A 22,570-nucleotide genomic window follows, 5' to 3' on the forward strand; every position below is an offset into this window, starting at 1 on the left:
CTCCAGTGCTCGTGACTTCAGATGGTGATAGATTGGTATGTTCTTGCTCTTACCGCATGTAACAATACCCTCCAAACAGGACCCTGGTGGTCATCATGGATGTGGTCGGGGCAGAAGGGGGCTCCACTGGCACACACACAGCAGGGGGAGCACTCCAGACATCACTAATGGACCAATCCATTACAGGGAGTGGGGGAGGAACTGCTCCTTAATATCCAATCCAGCCAAGGTGCACCGATACTGTCAGATGTTACTCTTCCACCTTCCACGGCTCAGTGATCAGCCACCACACATGGATATTATAGTGTAGGAACTCTGGAATAGATATGGGCAAAGAATCCAAATATTGATGCCAAAAAATCAAACTTACATATGCAGTGATAAAGATGGCCGCCGGACCAACATGCAGCCTCGGCGACGTGACGTCAGCACGGCATTGCTCCTCCCTTACGTGTTTCATGCAACAACACGTTATCAAAGGAATAGCCTTGCCACTGACGTCATCCGCTATTTATAGCTCCCGAACGCATGCGCGATGCGGGCGCCATTTTGTGGAAGACCTGCAAGGCAGCCGGACAAAACAGAACCGCTTAGGGAAAACCACTCAGCCCATCAGGGAATGCAATACAAAGGAATGAATAATAAATGCTGAACAGTAGGATGATAAAGGACAAAAATAAGAGCAGCTAAAGAAATAAATGACTATACATAACGGCCGCCATTTTATTGAAGGATAACAATATTAATGATAGGGATAATACAGGAGACGCTCTCCATTTTGTTGTAGACCCCTAAAATGATATGGAAAAATGAATGTATATATAAAATAATGAATAATAATACTCTGCCAATTATAGGGAGTGAGCCAGCTGGGATTATAATATACAATGTATACACAACATGATGTCATCAAACTAGATATAGCGTATTGCCATTCACCTGGAGGACTACAAGTGCCATAATGTCATAACAACAGAACTATTGGATTACAGAGCCATTATAATATTAAACATGTCTGATAAAAAGATACTTTATTATTACAAATATAAAGGATGAAGTGTGTATAGAAAAGACAATTAACAAAATGTAATATTCAGAGCCAATTAGAAAATAAAATATTAAATTCCAAACATGGAAATAGTAAATAAAAATATGGAAATAGTAAAACCATCATCTTTATTCAGTGCTCTAGGGCAGGACTCCATTGTTATTCTTCTCCTGCCATCAATGGCCAACCCGGTCCCACACTTCATCCATGTCTTCGGGGACCTCTGATCTCCTTATGAACTGTTTCTTCCATGATGAAGATCAGCCATGGAGTATATCTGAGGTGTATATCAGGGTGTGCTTCTTCCCCACATGAGAGCTGGGATGTCCAGCAACATTCATCTAGAAGACATTTCCCGCACTCAAGGCACTAATACACCTCCAGGGTTGTGTGGGACCCCTGATGTACAGGAAGACAGGACTTCAGTGAGGAACATTTCCCTCACTCAGGACAGGAATGTGGCTTCTCCCCCGTGTGAGTTCTCTGATGTCTGTAAAGATCGGACTTCTGCAAAAAACATTTCCCGCACTCAGAACAAGAATATGGCTTTTCCCCTGTATGAAATCTCTGATGCGTGTTAAGGCCGGATCGCCCTGAAAAACATTTCCCTCACTCAGGACAGGAAAGTGGCTTCTCCCCCATGTGAGACCCCTGATGTACAGGAAGACAGGATGTCAGTGAGGAACATTTTAATCACTCAGGACTGGAAAGTGGCTTCTCAACCATGTGAGATCTCTGATTTCTGGAAAGACTGGACTTCGCCATAAAACATTTCCCACACTCAGGACAGGAAAGTTATTTCTCCTCGTGTGAGATCTCTGATGTCTATAAAGACTGGACTTCTCTGAAAAACATTTCCTGCACTCAGAACAAGAGTACGGCTTCTCCCCCGTGTGAGATCTCTGATGTTTATGAAGATAGGACTTCTCTGAAAAGCATTTCCCGCACTCAGGACAGGAATACAGCTTCTCCCCCGTGTGAGATCTTTTATGCCTATTAAGATTGGATTTAGAACAGAAACCCTTCCCACACTCAGTACAGGAGAACCTCTTCCCTGTTGGAAGGCCGGCCCGGTCCCACACAGTCTGAGGTTCCTCAGGATACGAGGAATCCGATGGTCCATCTACACTGGGTGGTGCCGGATGGACATTGGAGAGAGCCGGGTTTTCTCCTGGACTATACTGTATGATGTCCTCATCTTCTACTCTCCAGTCTGGAGACAAAGTGAGACAATCCTCGGAGGTTTTCCTCATCTCCCGGCCATGGACTAAAATACAAAGACAAAGAGGATTACTAGACAGGAGCTGATTGGTTCCCCCAAACCAGGACTCCGCCCACACCAGGCAGCTTGGTCTCTGAGGAGCTTACAATTCCACCCTCAAGGGAACTAGGAAATGGCTCCTCTGATCTCCTACCAGGTCATTTCTTTATTCATGGACCTTAGTCAGAGAGTGAGGACACAACCAGAACTGTCTTTTATAGGAGGGACAGTGATGAGGGGATTATAGGACGAGGGTCCCCACCCCCTCTATCACTCATCGCCATCTTCCCAACACAAGAAGTACTGCACTTCCTTATTTAGTCCATGATTTAGTCATGAAGAACAGCGGGGCTGAGCCCCACCAGAGGTCAGAGAGTGAGGATGGGGGGAGAACAACCAAGATGAAGACTGGACTGATCCTGAAGACCACCATCATTGGGGTATTGACTCCTCCCTCATTATCACTTTCTGTTTAAGGGTCCAAAGTTGGAGGATGTTATCACATTATTATCACCATGTAAAAGTCTGTGCTCCAATCACATCATCCGATATAAAATGTCCAGCTGGGAGGAAATGGGGGGAACAAAAGAGAATCCATATTATGTGTATATATAGCAGTGGGGGGAGGGGGGAGAGCAGAAGTCAGGAGTATGTAATGTACAACATAGAGTATATAGTGAAGGGGTCAGGAGTATGTAATGTACAACATAGAGTGTATAGTGAAGGGGTCAGGAGTATGTAATGTACAACAGAGTATATAGTGCAGGGGTAAGGACTATGTAATGTACAACATAAGAGTATATAGTTCAGGGGTTAGGAGTATGTAATGTACAACAGAGTATATAGTGCAGAGGTCAGGAGTATGTAATGTACAACATAGAGTATATAGTGCAGGGGTCAGAAGGATGTAATGTACAGCATAGAGTATATAGTGCATGCAGGGGAAAGGAGTATGTAATGTACAAAATAGAGTATATAGTGCTGGGGTCAGGAGTATGTAATGTGCAACATATAGTGCAGGGGTCAGGAGTATGTAATGTACAACATAGAGTATATAGTGCAGGGGTCAGGAGGATGTAATGTACAACATATTGTATATAGTGCAGGGGTCAGGAGGATGTAATGTACAACATAGAGTATATAGTGCAGGGGTCAGGAGTATGTAATGTACTACATAGAGTATATAGTGCAGGGGTCAGGAGTATGTAATGTACAACATAGAGTATATAGTGCAGGGGTCAGGAGGATGTAATGTACAACAGAGTATATAGTGCAGGGGTCAGGAGGATGTAATGTACAACAGAGTATATAGTGCAGGGGCCAGAAGTATGTAATGTACAACAGAGTATATAGTGCAGGGTCAGGAGTATGTAATGTACAACATAGAGTATATAGTGCAGGGGTCAGGAGTATGTAATGTACAACATAGAGTATATAGTGCAGGGGTCAGGAGGATGTAATGTACAACATAGAGTATATAGTGCAGGGGTCAGGAGTATGTAATGTACAACATAGAGTATATAGTGCAGGGGTCAGGAGTATGTAATGTACAACATAGAGTATATAGTGCAGGGGTCAGGAGTATGTAATGTACAACATAGAGTATATAGTGCAGGGGTCAGGAGTATGTAATGTACAATATAGAGTATATAGTGCAGGGGTCAGGAGTATGTAATGTACAATATAGAGTATATAGTGCAGGGATCAGGAGTATGTAATGTACAATATAAATTATACAGTGTAAGGGTCAGGACTCATAATATTGGTATTCAGTAATCAGTGGAAGCATAACCACTAGGGGACCACTCGCAGTAAATATACTGCTATAAGGTGGCCCCTGTGTGGAGGATCACGTATATATACATAATCCTGCATTCTGGGGTAGGGAGCGCACACGAGGGGCGTGACCACCATGGCTGTGGATGTCAATCACTGGGTTCCAGCCAGTGATTACCCACCAGAGCCCGGCGATTGCCAGAGAGGAAGGCTGCATTGAATTCAGTGGAGCTCTCCTCCCTGTCAGCTTTCAGCACACTGTTCCAGGATCACTGAGCTCAGCCTTCCGGGATAGTGTGTAACAGAGAGGTACACACACCCCGCCCCCTAGTAACAGACCCCACCCCCTAGTAACAGACCCCACCCCCTAGTAAAACTCTCCTCACACAGTTAACTCTTTGTCTCCAGAAGTTAACCCCTTCCTCCCCAGTGCTATTAGTACAGTGTCAGTGGGTTTTTTTTTTGCTCTGATCACTATATTGGTGTCACTGTGGATGTCAGTGACCCCAAGTCAGTTCCCCCCCAGTGTCAGAATGTCCACCTCAGTCCCGCAGTCCCGCCATGAGTCGCTGATCGCCATCATAAATTGCTGATTTCCACTATTATTAGTATATTAAAAGAAATCCAGTATCTATACCGCCATTTCTAAATGCTATAACTGTCATGTAAACCAATTAACTTACACAAATTGGGATTTTTTTCAGCAAAGACACGGAGCAGAATACATTTTGTCCAAAATTTATGACTAAATTTGATATTTACATTTTTTTATTAGACATGTTTTATAGCAAAAAGTCCAAAATATTGTTTTTTTTCTCTCAAAATTGTTAGTCTTTTTTTTATAGCGCAAAAAATAAAAAAATGCACAGTCGATCAAATACCACCAAAAGAAAGCCCAATTCGTGGGGAAAAAATCTGTAAATTTAATTTTAGTGCAGAGTTGCATGACCGCGCAATTGTCAGTTAAAGTAACACAGCACCGTATCACAAACAGTTTCTGTAACCGCTTCCTGACCGCCCTATAGCAGAAATACTGCTACAGGGCGGCATGGGTGCACAAAATCACATATATAATTGATTGGCACTCCAGTGGTTTTCACGCACCTCCCAGATGGCGTCAGATTGCCCATCAGTACACCAGTAATCACATTTAACCCCTTGATTGCCAGGAAGATGCTCATACACAAGAAACCTCCATTGCTAGTATAGTGTCTGAACGGGTCAATATCTTTGATCAGATCAGCACTATACCAGCGTTCACATTACTATAGTGTCCCCAAAAACGCAGCGTTAGCGGGATCAGCCCCGGCACCTGCCAGCACCTGCATTTAGCCCCTAAGCTTACCCCCCCCGTCTCCCTCAGCAAGTGCAGTGTCAGTAGGTCATTGTCACTTGATACATTGTACACAAAACCGCAGTGTTCACAGAATCAGGCCTGATCTCTGCTAGCACTTGCTGGTAAATTTTGATGACTCTCATATGCAGCAGAGTGCCAGTACTAGTGCCACGCTACCTTTTGGTGAACTGGCGAGCACCAGTGGCCTAGTACATCCTTTCACATTTCTCTTAGATTGTAAGTTCCCAGGATCAGGCCCTCCTCTCCCTCTTGTATTGGGACTATATAAATCCTGTATAATAATAATAACTAGAAAATCTACAATTTCTGGGGAAATTGTGTGAAGTGTTCTTGCCTGCACAACTGGAGTGGGCGGAGTAGCTTTGGTCACTCTGCTGGCTGCTCACACAGCTGGGTTGCTATGGCAACTCACTCTAGTGCAAGCTGAGAGGAACTTTTATAAACAAACTGCTCCAACTTGCTCACTTCACTGGCAGTTGCCATCTTCAAACGGTTGTAGTTTTAAAAGTATATATCCTACAGCAAAGAGCTTTATATTGTGAGAATCATAAGACCTAGACCTACATTTTGATGCATAGTATGTCTCTGAAATATGAAAAATGAAGGCACAGTTGCAGTTTAGAAATGTCCCTTCAAATTTCAGGTGTCTAGAGTGGAGATTCAATGAATGTCAATGGGCGGCATGAGTTGCAAACAAATGGTCATATTGTGAAAACTATCAGGACTATGGCTTAGTTGTGAACATTTTTAGTGGCAGCAGGGATAGCTAAACGTTTTGATATAAAATTTGTGTAGGTGGGCTTGAAAATGAGGGAGTGATGGCAGTTTAGAAATCATGTCCTGATTTTTCCTTTCACACTCTAACTTTGTCAGCCCCAACTGAAGTTGCTCCATTCATTCCTATGGGAAAATTTCACCACAAAAACCACAATATTTTGTGAACCATTCGGTGAAACGTTCCATAAATAGCAATCCAATCTGGAACAATCAGCACGTTTTGATATATTACTTGTCTTTGTAGTGTAAAAACTGTGGGAGGAGTTAGGGTGGTAAATTTGGCTATAATAATAAGAATATATTTGTGAGATAACAATAAGTGTTCTTGCAAGAACACTTATTAATACCAGGTGAGTCCTATAAGTGCAGTACAAGCTGGTGAGGTGGCGAGCACAAGTATTGTCACGCAACCACCAAGAATTCGCACACAGGCCCATTGTCAGTGCAAGAGCTGTGGAATGGACAGGCAGGCTTAAAGGTAGGGTCACGCACCGACTGCCGACAACCACCACCCACAGACCGGAGTCCCTCAGAGCGCGGAGTCTAAGCCCCAGGCTGCCCTTCACCAGGGCCCGTGATGGTGGGGATGGACTTGACACAGCCAGGGACCAGGTCGCGGCCCCCAAGAAACCCCAGCTGCGGTAATGGCCGCCGCCAATGGCGTATAGCTGGTAGGAACCAGACAAGAACGATAGCGTAGTCGGACAGGCCGGGTCAATAACAGCGGGACAGACAATACCGAACGGTAGACAAGAATACTCAGGTCACAAGCCGGGTCAGCAACGGGAGGTCAGATAAAGGGATAAGGCTGAGAATAGTCTTAGACAAAGCCGAGTCAGTTTCCAGGAGAGCCACGAGAGTAGAGTAAGAGCTTGCAACAACACTATCATACAGGACACGAATGCAAAGAGGAAGTGCAGACAACAGGCTTAAATGTGCTCAACCACACAGGCCTGAAATCATAAAAGGCTCCCACCATGCTTTGCAGAAACCCAAGATGGATGCCAGCACATGGAGCAGCAAACCTCTGGGAAAAGGTAGGACCTTGACACCCATAGAGCTGCCCAAACCAGAATTCAGGTGGAAATAGCAGATTTAACTCCTCCGCTTGATTTTTTAAAGCTGTTTTTCACTAAAGATCTCTATGCATTGATTGTGGATCAAAGCATTTTATATGCACAACAATTTATCGCCGCCAACCAACATTCAAACATTACCAGACCATTCGCATGGAAACCCATTACGGTTTTTGAATTTATATTTTTTGGGGGCTTAACCCTCAACATGGACATTACTAAAAGAAATGAATTGCAGTTGTATTGGTCCACAGACCCGATTCATCATATGCCGTGTTCTCTGCTGCCATGGCCAGGCATAGATATCAGAGTATAATGTGTTTTATGCATTTCAATGACAATACAATCTGTCGTCCTCGGGGTGACCCTGATTTTGACCGGCTCCACAAAATTCAGCACCTCGAAAATCACCTTAACCAAAAATTTGCAGATGTCTATACTCCCCAGCAAAACATCTGCGTTGATGAGTCCCTCATTCATTTTTCTAACCACCTTGCATTCAAACAATTTCTCCCCAGCAAGCGTGCCAGATATGGGGTCAAGATGTAGAAGACCTGTGAGAGGACAACAGGCTATACTTATAAGTTTTGGATTTACGTGGGAAAAGATAGTCATGTGGAGCCCCCTGGATGCCCAGACTACATAGGGAGCAGTGGAAAGATAGTTTGGGACTTGGTGTCATCATTTCTCCATATGGGGTACCACTTATACGTGGACAATTTTTATTCAAGTGTGCCACTATTTAGACATTTGTACAATCTTGGAAATGGCACATGTGGCACCGTGTGACCTAATGTGTGCCCACCATTAGAAGTGGGTGGATGCAGGGCACTATATTCTAATGGTGGGCACACCACACACTTTTTCTGGCAGAGATTTCTTCTCATTTTTTCATTCAGTCCACAGGCTGCATACAAAAAAAAAGAATATAGTATATATACCCAACAAGGACCAGCGATGTACTGGTACATCCCTGGACTTTGAATGGTTATACCAGGATGATGCCTACAACTGCAGGCATCATCCTGGTATCATTTTTTTCAGCTGGCGATCGGCTTTCATGTAAAAGCAATCCTAGTAGATAATTAGCTACAGGATTGCTTTTACAAGCAGCGGGATATGATTCCCCCTCCCCCACTGCCTTCCAAGGCTTTCTCGGGCAGTCCCGTGCCATCGGGGGAACCTGAGAATGCAGCCGGTGTTTCTGCCAGCTGACCATAGAGCTGATTGGAGACTAAAATGGTGCCAATCATCTCTATAATCTAGGAAATCGTAATCTACGAGCATTTCATCACTTCATTTTCGCAGGATATAAACAGCGCCATTTGTAAATTGGGAAAGCATCTGATCACCGATGTTGGTTTGATTAGATAATGTAAGGGCAGTGGAGAGATCCGGAGTCTGATAGACCCCAGATTTCTCAAAAAAGAATCTATGACAATGCCCATTGAAGTTATCGGGGATATTTGCATTCCCTGTGATAGCATTAAAAGTGATAAAAAATCAAAATAACTTAAAAAAAAAGAAAGAAAGTACCCTCACCCCCGTGTGCACATACACACACCTGCGTTTGTGAGCCTTGATCCTGTGCTGGTATGTAAACAGCGGTTGCACCATACATGTGAGGTATCGCCACAAACGTCAGATGAAGGGCAGTAATTCTAACACTAGACCTCCTCTGTAAATCTACAATGGTAGCTTGTAAAGGCTTTAAAACATTACCTATGGATATTAAAAATGTATGCAGTTTGTCACCATTGCACGGGGCATGCACAGTTTTAAAGCAGGTCAGGTTTGGTATCTATTTACTCGGCATACCATCATCTTTTATATTTTACCAAATAATTGGCCAATATATTGTATTTTTGTGCATTAAAAGTAAAAAAAAGTGTATTTTTTAATAAACAAAATTGCGTTTTAAACATTGCTGCGCAAGTACTATGGGACAGAAAAAATTTCAGCACCCACCATTTTATTCACTAGGGTGTTTGCTTTAAAAAATATATAATTTTTGGGGTTTTAAATTAATTTCCTAGCAAAATATATAGATTTTTTTCATGTGAACAAAAAGGCTTGGTCTTCAGGTGGTTAGAAGAGTGAGTGATGTGTGGCATAAACTTCTAATGCTGGGCATAAAATGACCCCACCCCCCAAAACAACTTCTTTTTGGAAAGTAGTCACCCCAAACTATTTGCTGAGTGGCATGTTGAATCAATAGATGAAATTATTTTTTTACCACAAGTTTTTGGAAAATTACAAATTTGTTTTTTTTTTTTACACAAAATTGTCACTTAAATGATTTACTGCTCACACACATGCCATGGGTATATGTGGAATTACTCCCCAAAATACATTCTGCTACTTCTCCCGAGTATGGGGGTACCGCATGTGAGACATTTTGGCAGTCTAGCCAAGTACAGGACCCCAAAATCCAATAACCACCTTCAAGCTTTTAAAGGGCTTTATTTCCTCATTACACTTCCTGACTACCTATCACAGTTTCGGAGGCCCTGAAATGCCAGGATAGCACCTAACCCCCCCAAATGACCCCTTTTTGGAAAGTAGAAACCCCAAGGAATTTGATAAGAAGCATGGTGAGTATTTTGCAGATCTCGTTTGTTAACACAAGTTTTTGGATAATTAAGAAAAAAACAAAAACATTTTTTCTTTTCTTTTTTTATATTTCAAAAGCTTGTGAGAAAAAATGAGATCTGCAAAATACTCACCATGCCTTTTTTTAAATTCCTTGGGGTGCCTACTTTCCAAAAAGGGGTCATTTGGGGGGGTTTGGTGCTGTCCTGGCATTTCAGAGCCTCCGAAACTGTGATAGGTAGTGAGGAAGTGAAATGAGGAAGTTACGCACCTTCAGGCTTTCAAAGTGGTCATTGGATTTCAGGCTCCTGTATGTGGCTAGGCTCCAAAAAAGTCTCTCACATGTGGTACCCCCATACTCGGTAGAAGTAGCAGAATATATTTTAGGGTGTAATTCCACATATACACATGGCTTGTGCAAGAAATATATAATTTAAATGACAACTTTTTGTAATTTTCTAGAAACTTGTGGGAAAAAAAAAAATCTTCCATGGACTCAATATGCCTCTCAGCAGATAGCTTAGGGTGTCTACTTTCCGAAAAGGGGTAATTTGGGGTGTTTGTACTGTCCTGGTATTTTAGCACCTCAAGAAATGTGATGAGCAGTCAGAAAGTAAAAGCTGTGTAAATTCCATTATCTCTCCCATAGTTTGTAGACGCTATAACTTTCACACAAAGCAATCAATATACAATTATTGGGATTATTTTAACCAAAAACATGGAGCAGAATACATTTTAGCCTAAATTTATGAGGAAATTTTAGTTTTTTGGGATATTTATGACAGAAATGAGAAAATATTGTTTTTTTAAAAAAAACATTTTTTTTTTCTCAAAGCTTTCTTTGTTTATAGCGTCAAAAATAAAAAGTGCACACGTGATCAAATACCACCAAAAGCTCTATTCGTGTGAAAAAAAGGACATAAATTTCATCTATGTACCGTATTGCATGACTGCGCAATTGTCAGTTAAACTAGTACAGCGCTGTATAGCAGAAAAATGGTGCAAATTCCATTATCTATCCCATATTTTGTAGACGCTATAACTTCCACACAAAGCAATCAATATACATTTATTGGGATTTTTTTACCAAAAACATGGAGCAGAATACATTTTGGCCTAAATCTATAACTAACTTTGAGTTTACTATATATTTTTTATAGCCGAAAGTAAAAAATATTATTTTTCTTCAAAATGTTTGGTCTTTTTTTGTATATTGCACATAAAAAAAGTGCACAGGTGATAAAATACCACCAAAAGAAAGCTCTATTTGTGTGAAAAAAGACATAATTTTGTTTGGGTGCAGCATTGCATGACCGCACAATTATCAGTTGAATTAGTGCAGCGCAGAGTAGCAAAAAGAGGCGTGGTCATTAAGGGGGTAAATCCTCTGGAGGTCAAGTGGTTAAATGTTTACTGTAGACAAGTTGCAGAGATCCCACACCGCTGCCTCCCATCTCCTGAGACTGCACTCAGTGACTTGGGTCTGAGACACTACAGACATATCCCTCCACCCAGCACAGCCAGCAGACCACAGAGCAAGGAACCCTGGGAGAAATGTTCTGTCAGAGATCTTACTAGACCCGAACATGGGGAAGGAGATCCAAATCACATGTCCCAGGAGCCTAGGTCACATAATGCTGCCAGCTGAACCCCAGAACCTCCATAAATCCAGTCTAGATACATAAATTGTGTCTGCAGCACAGAGAAGGAAGATTATCCGAGAGAAATCCAGGAATACAGGACGGGGAACACAGCTCAGGAAAGTGACCAGGGGATTACAGGCTGATATCACCCAGTCCCCGCCCTACTCTGGACCAATCAGTGAGCAGTATGGGTGGAGGAATGGATTTAGTGTTCATGACCCACCTGTGCTGATCTCTGTAGGAGTGTCCTCCTCTATAAATGTCCCCGTTATTCCATCCTCCTCCATAGACTGCTGATCATCCCTCACATACGCCTCTTCTTCTTCTGCTTTCACCTCAACTTTTATATACATCAGATCTTCACCCTAAACCAAGAAAATTAGAAATTTCACCAAAAATATATAAATATAAGCTCACATGAAAAATCCACATATTTTCTCCTCAAATGTATGTTCTAGATGCTCAGTCCAACCAACCTTGTAACAATGAGGGATGGTGTGACCTCCCTGTGTGGAATCCCGGGAATACAGAGGACGGGGACATCTCTCTGGTGGGTTCCTGGTATTAGGTGGCTCCATCATATCCTTGTGTCCTTCTGAAAACTCCTCCATCACTCCATACTCCTCATCCTCCTCTTTATACTCTTCTTTAACATCAATATTATCATCCCCGAGGATTCCACTCTGAAAGATATAATAAAACATTCATTGTAACAAACATGCTGTGTATAAATCACAACTACCAATAATTGTCATCATCTACCTGATGATGGTGAGGGATGGTGTGACCTTCCTGTGTGGAATCCCGGGAATACAGAGGGCGGGGACATCTCTCTGGTGGGTTCCCATGACTGGATCCATCTGTAGGAAACACACACACTGACTGAATCCATTGTTTCTATGTGTTTATCAGATGATGGGGGATCTAGGTGGATCCTCCGTACTGCTCTCTCCTTTACAATAAAGTCTCCTCTTACCCGGTGATGTGAGGGGCGGCTGATTGTCCATCATGACGTCCTTGTAGAGATCCTTGTGTCCTTCTAAATACTCCCACTCCTCCATGGAGAAATAGACAGTGACACCCTGACACCTTATAGGAACCTGACACACACAATGATACAGTCACCATCCAGACACATCCCTTGTCTGTTACTGGAGAATGTCCCAGAATTCCCGGCACCGCTCACCTCTCCTGTCAGCAGCTCCATCATCTTCTTGGTGACTTCTAGAATCTTCTGCATGTTGTGTCTCTCAGGGTTTAGGGAGTCACATGGAGGCACTGTGATGGTCATATGATCACCTGACTTCAGAAGAGGAAATCTCTGTATTGGGGAACCAATAGAAATATCATGTTAGACTCCCAGAATCCTCCTCACCTCTTCGGTTAGGTCTGTGTTTTATTAATAAAGAGTGATGTCATGTGACCTCCCAGAATCCTCCTCACCTCTCTGGTCAGGTCTGTGTTTTATTAATAGAGATAAGAGTGATGTCATGTGACCTCCCAGAATCCTCCTCACCTCTCCGGTCAGGTCTGTGTTTTATTAATAGAGATAAGAGTGATGTCATGTGACCTCCCAGAATCCTCCTCACCTCTCCGGTCAGGTCTGTGTTTTATTAACAGAGATCAGTGATTTCATGTGACCTCCCAGAATCCTCCTCACCTCTCCGGTCAGGTCTGTGTTTTATTAATAGAGATGAGAGTGATGTCATGTGACCTCCCAGAATCCTCCTCACCTCTCCAGTCAGGTCTGCGTTTTATTAATAGAGATAAAAGTGATGTCATGTGACCTCCCAGAATCCTCCTCACCTCTCCAGTCAGGTCTGCACTTTATTAATAGAGATAAGAGTGATGTCATGTGACCTCCCAGAATCCTCCTCACCTCTCCGGTCAGCAGGTAGATGATCTCCAGGGTGAGGTTTAGTATCTTCTCAGTCATGTGACTCTGGTCCTCCTCCATCCTCATTGGTGCCATCATGTGATCTATACAGGTCTCCTTGTAGACGGATAACTTTGGGAAATGAAAGTAAGAATGATTTGGATGGTATTGGTCACACAATAATAGGATGTGGATGTGAGGGGGGAATAGGAGGGTTGCTGGACATTGAAGAACTACTCCCCCCATGGGAAGACATTTAGTCAGGACTGTTTAGGGTTTACAAAATTTTCAAGGTCCCGGGACCCTCTTGACCTGCTGCATCAGAAATCCCCTTTTCTCTGTTGGGTTTGTTTGGTCTCTGAACTGGTTTTGATGAGTATTAGATCTGCAGACAAGGAATGATAAATATGATCCTTCCTATGATTTGTTTGCTCTGAGGCAGTGCTGTGAGGTCAATGTCGGGTCATCATGAGGTCCAGGAAGGGAACTTGCTGGCCGGAATTGCTGGATAATCAGGATAATTGGCAGAACTCCGGCTGCAAGGCTCCAATCTCCAGCAGCCTGCTGACTGACAGGAGTGATGTCACTGTCACTCTCTGCAGTAAGAGAAGGGATTGGATTGGGTAGCAGGAGGATGGTGCTGGTGGAGTAGAGAGCTGTGGGGGAGGAGTCTGTTCTCATCTCTTCTATGTGTGGGTAGGAGGAGGACAGCAGGGGGAAGGGTTTGATCTCTTAGTTGCCAAGTATTCTGACATTTCCAGGACATTGTACAGAGTCGCAGTGGATTTTTCTGGCTCTGACTTCCAACACCGGGAACTGCCAGATTCTGTGGTATGGGAAGGTATTGGACTGTCTGCCCATTAAGCATTAATGCTATGCATACAGACCTCCCCAAGGACCAAGTGTCCTTCTTTGTTCTATTCTGTGTCTTGACCAGTGAGATGGAGAGGTGAAGACTCCCTACACGTGCTGGCAGGAGTTCTTTAAGGAGGTCAGAAAAGTAAGTGAAGGTGGGGTGGGAGGACCATCAGAGACCAAGAGTTCCTATGAGCCCTAAAGCCCCCTCTTACCTCAGAGCCTTGCAGCCTGAATACCCCTCAGAGGTCCCCACAGTCCTTCAGCCCCACTAACCTCTCAGAGTTGTTCAGCCCTATTACTTCCTAACAGACTCCCAAAGTTCTTCAGCTACTCCTCCTCCTCAGAGGTCCCAGAGTCCTTCAGATGCAGGAAACCCTCAGAGGATCCAGAGTTCTTTAGTCCCACTACTTCCTCAGAGACCCCTCAGTCCTCTACTTCCCTCAGTATTTCCCTCCCTCTGACACCAATGATGGAACATATTCTTCATGGCCGGCTGGGGAATGTTTCCTTCCTCCTGAGCAGCAATGTAAGGGGCTCTATGCTCCATACTCCTGACCCCGGCACTCCATCATTGTGTTGGCTGCATAGTGTAATGATTGCCCATTGGCTGCCTGTGTAGTGTCATCATTGCCCTTTGTAGGCCATGTATGGTCAGGATGGTCCTTGTCTTCTCTATTTATTGTCAGTGCTGTTTGTTTAGAGGACCATATTACTAGAATTTATCTCCACAATGAGGAGAATGTTCCGGCCCCGGAAGTGGGGGAATGTTCTGCCCCTGAAGGGGTTAATCTGGGTTCCCACACTATATATGTGTGTATCATCATCTGCTGGAGATAAAAGACGTCACAGTGACTATGGAGGAAGAGGACGGACGTGACTATGGAGGAAGAGGACGGACGTGACTATGGAGGAAGAGGACGGACGTGACTATGGAGGAAGAGGACGGACGTGACTATGGAGGAAGAGGACGGACGTGACTATAGAGGAAGAGGACTGACGTGACTATGGAGGAAGAGGACGGACGTGACGATGGAGGAAGAAGACGGACGTGAGTATGGAGGAAGAGGACGGACGTGAGTATGGAGGAAGAGGACGGACGTGAGTATGGAGGAAGAGGACGGACGTGAGTATGGAGGAAGAGGACGGACGTGACTATGGAGGAAGAGGACGGACGTGACTATGGAGGAAGAGGACGGACGTGACTATGGAGGAAGAGGACGGACGTGACTATGGAGGAAGAGGACGGACGTGACTATGGAGGAAGAGGACGGACGTGACTATGGAGGAAGAGGACGGACGTGACTATGGAGAAAGAGGACGGACGTGACTATGGAGGAAGAGGACGGATGTGAGTATGGAGGAAGAGGATGGACATGACTATGTGTAAGGGACCGCCCGGCGGTACCACTAGCACTCCACTGGTCGGATGTTCCCAGCGCACGGAATCTAAGCCCCAGGGTACTTGTTCACCAGGGCCCCTGATGGTGGGGATGGACTTGGAGTACCCCAGGACCAGGTCGTGACTACTGAGGACACCCGTCAGTGGTAGGGGTATTCGCCAGGGGCTCCCACGGGAGAGAGCCAGGTATGAGGAGGTCTGGAGACCCCGTAGAGAGGGACGGACGGATGGATGGATGGATGGATGGCTGAGCAGGAGCCGGGTCATACAAGCCGGGTCGGTAACTATGGGGACGGTGCGGTACAGAGCAGCGGGCAGAGAATAGTCGGGTCACACGCCAGGTCAGCAACAGCAGGTCAGATCCAATAGGGGGCATACAGGAGAGAGGTCAGGCAAGCAAGGGTCAAAACAGGAGAAAACAGCAAGGTCAGGGCACAATCCGGGTCAGCAACTTACTTCAGACAGGTTCACAGGTTCACAGGATACAAAAGACCAAAAGGCACTGAATGACAGCTCAGGGCCGTTTAAATATCCCGCCCTGCGCTGTCATTGGTGCCAGGCGCGCGCCCGCGGTCACTACTGCGCATGCGCGAACCTGATTGCCGCGGTCGGCCAAGTCCCGGCGCTCGCGTACAGGGAGGTGTACTGCGCCTGCGCCGGGACCAGCGGCGCGACGATCCCCGACATTGCCCCCCCCCTACGGGCAACCTCCGGATGCCCACCCGATCTCTCCACCACGGGTGATCGTGAAGAAACTCCCGGACTAGTCTAGGTGCGTGGACATTATGAGCCGGTTCCCAGGAATTGTCCTCAGGACCATAGCCCTTCCACTTAATTAGGAATTGGGTCTGGCCCCCCCTTCTTCGGCACTTAAGGATCGTTTCCACCTCAAATTCCTCTTGTCCTTCGACCGTTATGGCCTCAGGGGGTCTGGATTCTCGTTCTGGGAAGGCATCTGGGATCACTGGCTTCAGCAGAGATACATGGAAAACTGGATGAATTCTGAACGTGGCCGGAAGGATCAGCTCATATGCCACTTCGTTGACCATCCGCTTTACCTGAAAAGGCCCCACAAATTTAGGTCCCAATTTTTTCAAGGGACAAAGCATCTTCAAGTTGGTTGTGGCCAACCACACCTTCTGCCCAGGCCGCAACGCCAAATCCCCTCTTCGTTTCTTGTTAAACTCCTTCTTATTGTCCTCTTGGGCCCGAGCGATGGCTTCCTGGAGTAATTTGTTATTGACGGAGAAGAAGGTCAACGCATCCTGCGTGGCTGGAACTGGGCATTCAGAGACCAAGTCAGGGAGGAAGACAGGGTGAAACCCATAATTCGAAAAGAATGGGGACTGCCCCGTTGCCGAATGGCTTGCGTTGTTATAAGCGAACTCCGCCAGGGGTAAAAGAGACAGCCAATCATCCTGCAGGAAAGACGTGTAGCAACGCAAGTATTGCTCCAGGGTCTGGTTCGTCCTCTCGGTCTGACCGTTGGTCTGAGGGTGGAACGCGGAGGAGAGGGACAACTTGATGTCCAGGGCCTTGCACAGAGCCCTCCAAAACTTAGATGTAAACTGGACCCCTCGATCAGAGACGATGTCCTCGGGTACTCCATGAAGTCTAACGATCTCCCGGATAAATATTCGCGCCGTCTCGGTTGCTGACGGAGTCTTCCTTAGTGGCACGAAGTGAGCCATCTTGGATAGGCGATCAATAACCACCAGAATTGCTGTGTGGTCTTGTGACGGTGGGAGCTCGACTATGAAGTCCATCGCGATCTTCTGCCAAGGCCGTTCGGGAATCGGCAAAGGTCGCAACAGCCCCCAGGCTTTGCTCCTTGACGGTTTGCTCTTCTGGCAGATGGTACAGGATCTCACGTAGCGCTTGCAATCCTTAGCCATGTTTGGCCACCAAAACGAGCGCCGGAGAAGCTCCAGAGTCTTGACTGGGCCAAAGTGACCCGCCAGCGGGTGATCGTGGCAATGCCCCAAAACCAGGGTCCGGACTTCCTCAGGTACCATGATAGAATCCTCCTTCCACAGGAGTCCCCCTTTGTTCTGGAGGGATACCCCAACTGGGGTTGGTGTGGCCGTAGATGCTTCTATTAACTTGGAGCGAAGGTCCGACTGGAGCGCCAAGAAGTTCCCTGAGGACAAGATAGTGTCGGGTACCAGTTCTTCTTCGGAGTCCTCAAACATACGAGATAGCGCGTCAGGCTTCGTATTTTTAGATCCGGGCCTGTAAGTAATTTGAAAATTGCATCTGGAAAAGAACAGGGCCCATCTTGCCTGCCGTGGGCGTAGACGCTTGGCAGTCCTCAGATATTCCAGATTCTTGTGGTCTGTGAAAATCAATATAGGGTGTGAGGCACCTTCCAGCAGGTATCTCCATTCTTCTAGCGCTGCTTTGATAGCCAGCAGCTCTCGATCCCCGATATCGTAATTCTTCTCTGCTGGGGTGAGTTTCCTCGAGAAGAATGCTACGGGATGGAGTAACTCTTTGGTGCCTTTCCGCTGAGACAGGATGGATCCTACCGCATTCTCTGATGCATCTACCTCCAAGATGTAGGGCAGGGCCGCGTCCGGGTGGCCCAGGATGGGTGCCGAGGTAAACAGCTTTTTCAGAGCTTCGAAAGCTTTTTGAGCCTCTGGTGTCCATTTGAACCGGGTTCCAAGTTTGGTTAGTTGGGTAATGGGGGAGACCAGACCCGAGAAGTTTTTGATGAACTTCCAATAAAAGTTCGCGAACCCTATAAACCGTTGGACACCTTTTTTGTCCGTGGGTTCAGGCCAATCTAAAATTGCAGAGACCTTCTGGGGGTCCATCGCGACCCCCGCAGTGGAGATAATCAGGCCTAGAAACGTGATGCTAGATTGCTCAAAGCAACATTTCTCCGCCTTAGCATATAACCCATGCTGCCGCAATCGCCCCAAAACTTTCGCCACATGTATCCTATGATCCCCTAGAGAGGGTGAAAAAATTAGTATGTCGTCCAAGTAGACGATAACGAAGACATCCAAAAAATCCCTGAAGATGTCGTTCACAAAGTGTTGGAAGGTGGCTGGTGCATTGCACAGCCCAAATGGCATGACCAAGTATTCAAAGTGGCCAAACCGGGTACGGAAAGCAGTTTTCCACTCGTCCCCCTCTCTTATGCGTACCAGGTTATAGGCCCCCCTTAAATCAAGCTTTGTAAAAATAGCCGCAGCCTTTAGGCTCTGAAACAGTTCTGGTACCAATGGCAATGGGTAACGATTTTTTATCGTGACCCTGTTCAGCTCCCGGTAGTCAATACAAGGTCTCAGGGTTTTGTCTTTTTTCTCCACGAAGAAGATTCCCGCTCCTGCTGGAGAAGTGGAGGGGCGGATGAATCCCTTCTGGAGGCTGTCCTCGATATATTCCTTCAGGGCCCCCAATTCAAGCTCAGATAGGGGGAAAATACGCCCAAAAGGGATTTCAGAGCCTGGTAACAGGTCGATTGGACAGTCATACGGGCGGTGGGGGGGCAGAGTGTCGGCTCCCCGCTTACTGAACACATCCAGGAACCCATGATAGGCTGCGGGAATAACCTGTTTCAAGTCGGAGTCTCCTTCGGAGCAAAGGAGAACTCGGGGCCCCGTGGGGCCCGAAGTGCGACAATGTTCCCGACAGTATGGGGAAGGGAACGAGATTGACCCGGTCTCCCAGTCAATCTGGGGGTTATGGGCCCGTAACCATGGGAGCCCCAGAATGACTGGGAAAAGAGGTGATGCAATAGCGTCCAGGCGGAGGAACTCCTGGTGCTGGTTGGCAATGATAGTGGCAATGGGGGGAGTTTCCTGATTAACTACCCCCGATTTTATCTGGGAACCATCAGCCAAAAAGATGTTGAAGCCCTTCTGTCTGTGTTGGAGGGGAATGCCCTGCTGGTGAGCAAACTCTAGATCCAGGAAACAGCTGCATGCCCCCGAATCAACTATGGCTGTCACCTCCACGATCTTTCCTGGAAGCTGAAAGGAGAGGGGCACTACTAAGTATTGCGAAGGACAGGTATTGCTAATAGACAAGGAAGAAAAACGGGTGCACTTACTCATTTTTTGAGGGCAGGATCGCACCATATGACCAGCTTCACCGCAGTAAAGGCAGAGGTTCTGGGCTCGTCTGCGCTGGCGTTCCTCCGGTGATAATTTAGGCCGTGCCAGACCTAGCTGCATAGGTTCCGGAACATCTCCTGGTGGTGGGTTCTGGATGCTTTGTCGGGTTGGTGGGCTGGGGCCTAGGAATGGACCCCAGGTATTTCCGCGACCCTGGCCGGACCTCTCAAGCCTGCGTTCCCGCAGTCTTCGGTCAATCTTAATTGTCAGGGCAATAAGGTCTTCTAGAGACTCGGGAACCTCCACCCGGGCCAGCTCATCTTTCAAGGGATCGGAGAGTCCCATACGGAACTGGTGCAATAGAGCGAACTCGTTCCAGCGTGTGTCCCCCATCCACCGCCTGAAATCAGAGGCGTATTCCTCTGCCGCCCGCCGGCCCTGTCGGAGCGCATATAAGGTCGCTTCGGCAGAGGCTGCCCGCTGTGGGTCATCATACAAGATGGCCATTGCTTCAAAGAAACTATTGACCGATCCCAGGTGAGGATCATTGTTTCCCCTTAGCCGGTGGGCCCAATCCTGGGGTTCACCCTGTAGTAGTGAAATAATGAATCCTACCTTCACGTTTTCGGTCAGGAAGGTACGGGGTTGTAGCTCAAAGAACAAGAGACAGGAGTCGCGGAATGACCGGAAGCGTGTGCGGTCCCCGTGAAAACGCTCCGGTAGGGGTACTCGGGGTTCTACCATAGGGAGCGGGGCGGAAGCCCCTGAGGCTGGCTCCTGAGCTACCAGGGCCGGGGGTGCAGAAACCGGGGCCTGTGGGGCAGGATCAGAAATAGAGCCAGTCTGGATGCGATTCTCCAGCTGCATGCATCTGTCCTGCAGGACCGTTACGGCCTGCGTCAAAGTAGCCAGGTGCCTGCAAATTTCCTCTAGCGGGGAGGGCCCTCCTCTAGGCTCAGTCATGGCCTTTTGGTACTGTAAGGGACCGCCCGGCGGTACCACTAGCACTCCACTGGTCGGATGTTCCCAGCGCACGGAATCTAAGCCCCAGGGTACTTGTTCACCAGGGCCCCTGATGGTGGGGATGGACTTGGAGTACCCCAGGACCAGGTCGTGACTACTGAGGACACCCGTCAGTGGTAGGGGTATTCGCCAGGGGCTCCCACGGGAGAGAGCCAGGTATGAGGAGGTCTGGAGACCCCGTAGAGAGGGACGGATGGATGGATGGATGGATGGCTGAGCAGGAGCCGGGTCATACAAGCCGGGTCGGTAACTATGGGGACGGTGCGGTACAGAGCAGCGGGCAGAGAATAGTCGGGTCACACGCCAGGTCAGCAACAGCAGGTCAGATCCAATAGGGGGCATACAGGAGAGAGGTCAGGCAAGCAAGGGTCAAAACAGGAGAAAACAGCAAGGTCAGGGCACAATCCGGGTCAGCAACTTACTTCAGACAGGTTCACAGGTTCACAGGATACAAAAGACCAAAAGGCACTGAATGACAGCTCAGGGCCGTTTAAATATCCCGCCCTGCGCTGTCATTGGTGCCAGGCGCGCGCCCGCGGTCACTACTGCGCATGCGCGAACCTGATTGCCGCGGTCGGCCAAGTCCCGGCGCTCGCGTACAGGGAGGTGTACTGCGCCTGCGCCGGGACCAGCGGCGCGACGATCCCCGACACTATGGAGGAAGAGGATCGACATGATGGGGGGTTACTGGGTGTAAATAGGAAATAACATCTTATTACCTCCTCTGCTGCTACTTCTGGTAATGTCTTTTTTATACTTCAAAACCACCGGGAACTTCCTGCCTGACATCACTTCCTGTCTTTACCTGACATCACTTCCTGTCTATCTTCCATAGAGAAGTCCTGTCTGGGAAGAAGTGAGATCACCACCTTCTGGAATTCAGAGGAACTGCAGCCCCGAGAAACATCTGTAAGGCTCTGTTCACAGCTTTGTAGTTTGCTTTTTGGTTTTTTTTTGCAGTGCTTTTCGCAGTTCATTTTGAGTTTTTTATGTGTTTTTGATATGTTTGTAAGGGAGAATGTCACCAGCACACCGAGGATCACCAATATGGAGCCAAAAGTTTTAATGAACGATCACATAGTTACAGCAAGGCAATGTATCAGAGTCTCGCAGAACCCCTTCATCAGGCGTGTGACGGAGGGGTCCTGCGAGTCTCTGAAACATTGCCTTGCTGTAACTATGTGAACGTTCAGTAAAACGTTTGGCCCCATATTGGTGATCCTCGGTGTGCTGGTCACATTCTCCCTTACTGATTCTGTTCGGTTCCAGCCGACGGTTGCTGCAGCACCCACTTATATACACAGCCATTTATACACAGAACATGTGCGTTTGGATTGTACACTTGCATGTTGATACGTTTGTGATGCGTTTTTACTGAGTTTTGTGTTTTGTTCAGCTTTTTTTTTTTTCAAAGTGCATTTTTTTTTTTTTTGCTGGGCAGAATAAAAATGCAAAAATGCACAACCATGCATTTCAGCAGATTCTCTATTGAACTCTATTGTAGCAAAATGCTGCTTTTTGCTTTTAAAAAAGTCCCTGACCCTTTCCAAAAACACAGCAGCTCAAAAAAGCCTAGATGTGAACGTGTCCCATAGGAAGCCATGTTAAGTTGTTGTGCGATTCTGAAAATAGAAAGTACTAACATACACGTTGGTGAGAATGGAGCCTGAATAATCATTCCTGTAAAATATCTACCTTACACGGCTACCAGGGAAATTCAAATATAACACAAGATAAGGAAGAACAAGTCATTCTAGTTCTTATGGAACCAACGCTTTAACAAAGATATTTTATTACATATAGAAGACAAATTAAAA

The 22,570-nt window shown here is 46.5% G+C and overlaps 2 protein-coding genes across 2 annotated transcripts in view; both read right to left on the minus strand.

Moving 5' to 3' along the window:
• Positions 1-12,843, minus strand: part of LOC149469365 (uncharacterized) — a 52,005-nt gene extending 39,162 nt beyond the window's left edge. Inside the window, exon 1 of the mRNA XM_089669340.1 lies at positions 12,717-12,843. Within this exon, the coding sequence (XP_089525466.1) occupies positions 12,717-12,821 (105 nt within the window). The 5' untranslated portion in view covers positions 12,822-12,843. The remainder of the gene's footprint in view (positions 1-12,716) is intronic.
• Positions 700-12,635, minus strand: LOC149469367 (uncharacterized). Its single transcript, XM_089669385.1, has 5 exons — positions 12,507-12,635; positions 12,293-12,390; positions 12,007-12,213; positions 11,754-11,895; positions 700-2,315 (listed from the first exon to the last, which is right to left on the minus strand). The coding sequence occupies exons 1-5, from the start codon at positions 12,589-12,591 to the stop codon at positions 1,738-1,740; spliced, it is 1,110 nt and encodes a 369-aa protein (XP_089525511.1). The 5' UTR covers positions 12,592-12,635; the 3' UTR covers positions 700-1,737.
• Positions 12,844-22,570: the final 9,727 nt, after the last annotated feature.

This window comes from Staurois parvus, unplaced genomic scaffold (genome assembly GCF_062004578.1).
Source record: "Staurois parvus isolate SC_StPar_1 unplaced genomic scaffold, SC_StPar_1.0 ptg000073l, whole genome shotgun sequence".
Lineage (NCBI taxonomy): Eukaryota > Metazoa > Chordata > Amphibia > Anura > Ranidae > Staurois > Staurois parvus.

What these genes read in the sequence shown, in the direction of transcription:
- LOC149469367 (XM_089669385.1), bottom strand. Translation starts at nt 12,591, where the DNA reads ATGGAGGAGTGGGAGTATTTAGAAGGACACAAGGATCTCTACAAGGAC. An exon ending in CCATCCCTCACCATCATCAG is followed by an intron (nt 12,214 to 12,292) that starts GTAGATGATGAC and finishes TATATCTTTCAG; the next exon opens with AGTGGAATCCTCGGGGATGA. An exon ending in TCCTACAGAGATCAGCACAG is followed by an intron (nt 2,316 to 11,753) that starts GTGGGTCATGAA and finishes TTTGTATTTTAG; the next exon opens with TCCATGGCCGGGAGATGAGG.